The 7,108-nt window shown below is 41.2% G+C and overlaps 1 protein-coding gene across 1 annotated transcript; it reads right to left on the minus strand.

Annotated features, from left to right (window-relative positions):
* Window positions 1-412: 412 nt before the first annotated feature.
* Window positions 413-6,493, minus strand: C13H5orf15 (chromosome 13 C5orf15 homolog). The gene is made up of 3 exons (XM_021549478.4): window positions 6,371-6,493; window positions 3,022-3,593; window positions 413-1,979 (listed from the first exon to the last, which is right to left on the minus strand). The coding sequence occupies exons 1-3, from the start codon at window positions 6,471-6,473 to the stop codon at window positions 1,848-1,850; spliced, it is 807 nt and encodes a 268-aa protein (XP_021405153.2). The 5' UTR covers window positions 6,474-6,493; the 3' UTR covers window positions 413-1,847.
* Between the last annotated feature and the right edge of the window lie 615 nt (window positions 6,494-7,108).

Genomic DNA, 7,108 nt, shown 5'->3' on the forward strand with positions numbered 1-7,108 from the left:
AGTTACTGAATTTCCACTAGCCACCTCCTCAAATTCCAATACTTAAACATCCTAAAGAAGCTTTGAGAAGTAACCTTTCCCTTTAGATCTTGACCACAGCAGTGTTACACTTCCAAGTAGGTACATTCAGGTAAGAATTTCAAGTATCTTCCACAAGAATTATAGACTAAATAACTTAAGCTAAACAAATATTGTAAAAGAATGTATTAATTCCCATAGCTTGAAATACTTAATTTAAGCCTTGCTATCTACCCTACACACCATTTAACAGATGCATATAACAAACCTTCACACATCCAGTATGGGCAACAGAGAAGACGGTTTTGAAATGGTTTCCAATTCCAAGCCTAAGCAAGTTCTTTATCATAAGTTACTGTATAAAAGCAGTGAAACAGTTAAGGTAAGAAACACAGGCTTATTATTGTCATTTATTTTAAAAACCTTATTCAAAATATTAAGTGATACAAGTCCAAGTACAATAAAAATTACTGCAAGAAAAGAGTTTTGGGAATTTCGTTTGTGCTTTACTTCCTATGGTTACGAAACGAATGCATTTAACAGTAGGATATAGAACTTTTAGCATTTCATTCCTAAAACAGTATCATGCCTTCAAACTCCTCATGCCAACAGGCGTGAAATTGATTTGTTTCCAAATGTTACATAACTACTTGAATACCAAGTCATTAATTATGGGGTTCTGATTCACCATTATTTACAAATGTATCAGTCTGAAAACTAAATCACAAACAGAATGTACATGAAACTAAAATTTTATATTTTACAACTCATGAAAACATAAATAGCGGAAGTACAAAAGACAAAATTAAAAAAAAAAAAAAACTACTGTAGCAGTAACTTGATTTACACTAATGCATAAATGTTCGTCAAAAATGAGAGTGCACTGTCCACAGACTAGCAGCCCCCACACCCTTACTTTCACCTGTCTGTTACCTGGGTCAGAAAAAGAACCAAATAAATTATTCTTACAGTTTCTCCCATTTATAATATAATGAATCACATAGCCATTTCCCAACTGTCTTAAAACTCAACAGAAAGCTTTGATGTATTGAAAGCCTGACAGCTATCTATATTTTAGTAAAATTATTCAACAAGGCTTGTTTTCCACTCATTAATTACAATGACAATGAAGTCATAAATAGCATCAGAGAATAAAAAAGACAGTCAAGAAGCTGCATACCTTCACAAACACCTTAAACATTTTAGGAAATATATGGTACAGAACTTCTGAAATAAAATGGATTATACATAATTATTTTTAAATTATTTACGGCATGAATACATACATAAATTATTAAATTGTCATTCTAGCTATTTTGCCAAAATAGGATCAAATTATGCAACAAGAAAACAGAATCAGAAAAAAACTAGAAGACTTGCAGCATCAGAATTTAAGCACAGAAAAAAGTAATTATATTTTAAGTTTGCAATATAGAATTTATGAGCCATGTAAGTGATTAGCAAAGAGATCATTAATTTGATTTAGTGATGCCAAAGTCATTAATTTATTAGACCTAAAATATTTTATGCTTATTTTTTGTAGTATGACTATTAAGACTGCTCCAGACAGAAGGGAATGATGCTTAATGAATGGAAAGAGCACTAATTTATTAAATTCTCTGTCTTTACAGTTGATATAAAACCCGACCAAAGTAGCAAACAGATGGATCATGCCCTTGATCTTCCACAAGATTTAATCTCCAAAACATCCAGGTCAAAGAGAGTACATCTCATTTCTGTACAAGCAGCTTATTTAGAATACCTGAATATCATTACATGACTGGGCAGGCAAAGAGTGATAAGTTCAGCAAACTCAAGTCACAGTGCTTTCAAAACACATAGTCATTGGTTATTTTCAGGGAAGGCATCGCTTCATTAACATTTTGATCTAAACGATGATATTCCACTGTCCTGGAGCACAGGCCATCCCTCCATCTTCGGCTCTGCACCAGTAAGAATATCTGAAAGAAAAACAGGACAACTTAGAGATGCTGTGCAGAAACATTCTGGGTTTCACAGTGGTACTGACACCATGGTTTTACCCTCCATGCTGGCAGGTGCATTATTGGGCAAAGACAATGCATGTTTTAATCACTTATTTGAACTGCTCTCAGATAAATTTTCAAAATGCAAGGGTCTTCAACATCTTCCTCTATTAAGAGCTGGCAATGCTCATTACAAATAGGCCAGTGCACAGTAAAGGAAGTTTTGGGGTTTTAGTTGCTTTGTTTTCAGAGTCCTGCAAATCCTTACCCAGATCAGTGCTCTCCCCCAAAGATAAACACTAAGTTTCTTCATATCTAAAAAGTAATCTGTGGTTTAATGCAAATTTGTGCATACCTCTCTTGTGCCTGGTTGGGCTGAAGTTAATTTTTAATGCTAGCAATATATTTTGGAATAACAACAATCAGGCTATTTTTGAAACACAGAAAATTAGTTTGTACTGAAGAAACATTCACCTGACAATAGTAACTTAGTGGCTTCTCTGTGTAAAACTGCAAGCAGCATTAAACATTTTCTAGAAGTATCTAGTTATACCCTCAGAATGTCTATGATATAAAGACCATATTCAAGTGACTATTAGAAAGATTATCACAATCATAACAAGAACATTCCCACACCACTTGCAGTTAAACCTCCCTTAATTTCTTGTTTTCCTGTGCAGAAAAAAATTAGTTAATCGTTCACCCCCACTTGACTTGGCTCAGGTCTCCTTTATAGAATTAATGTTGTACACTGCCAGTGTCCATTACTGTACTGACTGATTACTGATGTTCCCAATTAACTCATTTTCTTATTGTAAAGATTTGATTCAAGTTCATTTTCATTGTGCAGACAAAAATTACACTAATGATCTGCATATGAGTATCACCACAAGACTAAGTGGTCAAAGATTTAATTCTTCAAAAAGCTAAGTTCCTCTTCTTAAAAACATGTACAAGGGAATGCAACTTTATTTTAAACAGTCCATCTGTTTCTTTCAATCTTTCAGAGCACACCTACCTTCCTCTTATTGTGATAGGTGACATAAACAACAGCTACTAAGAAGGCAACTACAACCAGATGAAAAAAGAAATGGCTGTCTTCTTCTTCATCCAACCCTGAGACAGAAACAGCTTTTATCTTCTCATCAAGGGTCTTGATCTCCTCATTGTAATTACTGATGGTGTCAGAGTTGTCATCTTCTGGTATCTCTAGAAGGTCTGGATTGTATCTGGAATTCGGTGTCATTTCATAAGCATAGTCATCTCCATCTGACTCCATAGTTTCTTTTATGATGGGTGGGGAACTATTTAGTGTGTCTTTCAAATCTGTTAGAAGATCTTCTTCCTCAATTTTAGTAACTTCAGAAGCATCAATATCCACCTGTGACACTGGACTAGCAAGGACAACAGGTGATGAAGAGTCGCCGTTTGCTGTCGGTGGCTTTCCTGCAGTCACCAAATTGATTTTGGCCTCCTTTTTTACTGAGGTTAAACTCTGCAAGCTGTCTGTCAAATTTTGGGATCTACTCAGTGTTTCATTCTCACTTGTAGAAGAAATATTTCTTGTAGCCACATCTGCTTTCACAGAACCTGAGAAAAAGATGAGAAACAATCAGCACTATGGAGAAGGCACTGACTTCTCTGATAGAAAACTATTGCCACAAATTTCCTTCATAGACAAGAAATCATACAAAGAACACAGCATATGTCACACTACAAACTTTTTAGCATTCACATTCAGAAATACATACTCCTGCACTTTGGCAATTCCAAAGAAAAGTCTTGAGTGAGACAGGAACTAAAGTTTGTAGGCATATGCCTTCTAGATTAGTGTGGCAAAGAAAAACAGCACGTCTGTTTTCCAGACATAAGAACTTCAAAGATATGTCATCTTTCCCTCTGCAGATTCACGACATCTTGTAGAATCATACATGATTAGCATTGTCTCCCTCCCAAATTCTTCTTCCCACAGAATCAGCTGAGGTCTACAAAGGAGGATTTTCTCAGGAAAGCTTTTCCTGCAGTTAAGTTTTTCATCTTTCACCATTGCATGTTTTACCAAGAAAAAATGAGAAGACATTGCAAAGTCCCCTTCAGTCAGGACACAAGAGAGCAGTATCTCTTCCCAGGCCCTAATTTTTATTGAATTTGTAGATACTGAAACAGATTTCCTGCCTTATATTACCTTAAATAAAACTACTGAACCACCGGTTAAAAAGAAGCACTGCCATGCTCTGGGAGGAAAGCCTTTTGTTGGCAGCAGTTATTGTAACTAAATAACTCAGAAAGAGCACGGTAACAATACACCCTCAGGCAAATTCAGCATGTCTCCAATGCTGGGAGGTCTTTGCAAAACTATATAAAAAACAAGGTGAGCATTAAATCCAGATACAGACCCCACTGCTCCTTTTCTTCATCCAAAGGACAGTAAAAAAAAAATGCAGCGAGAGTTTAATAGCCAATTTTCTTAATCCTAAAAATTACCAAACTATTCATGTTTGCAACATATCAGTGCCAGATTCAAATCCAGAGGCACCTTAAAAAATGTAGAACAAAGTTTAGACTTTCAGCCTGTATTTTCATTTAAACCAGGAGACCATACTTGCCTTGTTTTTTGGCATGCCAAACTAATTTTTCATTTTACAAAAGCAACAATACTTTCATAAAACATTTTCAAGGCTCACGGGAAAGTTCAGACTCCAGAAACGAAGCACTCAACCAACTGCTCGTGTCAGGTTACTTGTAAATAAAATATTATAGAGGGGACACTGAATCATGTCATTCATGGAACTTGTATATTTGCTGAGGTTCAGTTACAACAGAGCTCTTGTTTATACGGCACACTTCTGCAGTATGAATTGCTCTTTAACCAACTGTAAAACACAGAAGACTCAACTCCTCTCATGTGAAGCAGGCACCACGGTGCCTCTCTGCTGAAATTCAAAGTCAACCATTTCACATCTAATACACTTTTTGTTGCTGGAAAAGCTACTAGTCTGAATTATTATACCAACATTAACTTGTTCAGTTCTTATCCAGGACAAGTTTAGGGAATTCTGATCTCTCCCTCAGGTTTAAGCCAGCTAGTTGCATATGCAGAGATAAAATATGAGGAAAGTCAGTTGCAAGATAATTTCATAGTTACAGCTAGCTGGCATATTGTGAGTGAGGTCAACCTTACTGCTACCCTCACCAAACAGATAAAAACTATAAGAGAGTAAGAGCAAAACTTTTTGAAATACAAACAAGCCTATTTTGCCTATAAATCCATATTGCATCTGGCCTTACACCTCAAGTTATTCTTGAATTCATTTTAACACTGAAGTTTTAGAAGGATATACGCTTAATGCAAGGGACTCCCAGTGGCTGTTGCTGCACCTTCGGACTGAAAAAGAGCTATTTCCTATTATTCCTAAAATATGCCTGGGTTTTTGTTTTAATAGCAGCTGGAAGTTTAGCAGCTAAACCACAACTGATTTATAATATTTACCCAAAAGTATTTGGCATTATAAACGGAGGTTGCACTGTTTACAATTACACAACACCGTCAGATGATTTTAGATCCTGAGATGCCTCAGCTTCAGAAACAGATACTAATGTTCAATCACGGTGACAGAATTAGCAACACAAACACCGTACATAACTTACTTCCAGGAAAACTGCTTTTAGAAAACAAGTTGTTTCATGACTCCTGAAGTTAAAAACTCTCCGTTTCCTACAGATTTCTGTCCCAAATTCTTACTGCCTACCCATTAAAGCAGGGGAGAGGCAACACAAATATAGCTGGTGTGGAGATACAGACTGACAAGCACGGAAAGAACTGATGGATCAAACAGTTCCCTTTTTTCCTTCCCTATTCTTTTCTCTTCACTGCCCAGCCAGTACTTCATCCAAAACAAAGAGAAACTCACTGCCCCTGAAACATGCATTTCTTATTAGCCTTTGGCTACAGCCGTCTGTAGTTTTAAAGGGGAGAAAGAAAAACTTAACTAGGAGTCAACTTGCACAAACTTAATTTCTAGGGGAGGGGAGGCTAAAACCAGGCACGCAGCCAGAGTGTTTAGAAAAAGAACCGCAGGTCTGATGAATGAAGTAACCAGCAAGAAAAGCGCTGCACACCCGGCAGGCGGCCCCTCGCCCCCGGCCCTTCCCTGCGCACAGCCCAGCGCTCGCTGCCCCAGCCCAGCCCAACAGAGCAGCGGCCGAGGCCGGGCCCGGGCCCGGGCCCGGTCACCTCACGGCACGACCCGCGCCGGCCGCGGCCGCACAGCGCTGCAGGCCCGACCGAAGAGACCGGTGAGAGAGACCGGCGGGGCGACCGCACAACGCCCACAGGCGGTCGCCCCGGCCGGCCCCGCGGCGCTCACCGAGGGAATCCTCGCCGCGGGCGCTCAGGGCCCAGCCGCAGAGCAGCAGCAAGCACAGGGCGCGCCCCGCCGGGCCGCGCCGCCCGCCGCCGCCCGCCGCCATCTTGGCCCCCTCGCGGACGTGGCGATGGCGCCGCCCTCGGGGGCGGCCGCGCATGCGCACGGGCGGGAAGGCGCGGGGCGCGCGCGGAGCTGAGGGCGGCGCGGCGGCGTCGCGGGAGCGGGGCGGTGTGGAGGGATGGAGCGGTGGCGGTGGAACCGGGGCCGCTGCTGGAATCACACGGTCAATCATGGAACCAGCCCGGCTGGGAGACCGTCCTGACCAACCCTCCACCGGCAGCGCCGCTGTAACCCCTAAACCTCATCGCCCAGCGCCAGATCTCCGCACCTATTAAACCCCTCAGGCGGTGACTCCCTGGGCAGCCGGTCCAACGCCCGGCCACACCGACAGTGAAAAGATTTTTCTGAATATTTGATCGGAATGCGCCAACCTCAGCTTTAAAGCGGTTCTGGTGCCCTCGCTGCTTGCCTTGCCATGCTCCTGAGCTGACTGCAGACGGTTCTTCGGAGCGGGGATGTCTGGAGGGGCTCCGCTCCCCCCAGCAGTGCTGGGTTCACTGTCCGAGATAGGAAATGCCCAGGAGCGGCTCCCGGTGAGGGCAAGTCAGCGTTGCCCAAAATGGCAATTTGGCAATTTGGGCTGTCGCTGGGGTGGCTCTGCAGTCTCTCAGTGTCGCA

This window comes from Lonchura striata, chromosome 13 (assembly GCF_050655825.1).
Source record: "Lonchura striata isolate lonStrDom1 chromosome 13, ASM5065582v1, whole genome shotgun sequence".
In the NCBI taxonomy this organism is placed as follows: Eukaryota; Metazoa; Chordata; class Aves; order Passeriformes; family Estrildidae; genus Lonchura; species Lonchura striata.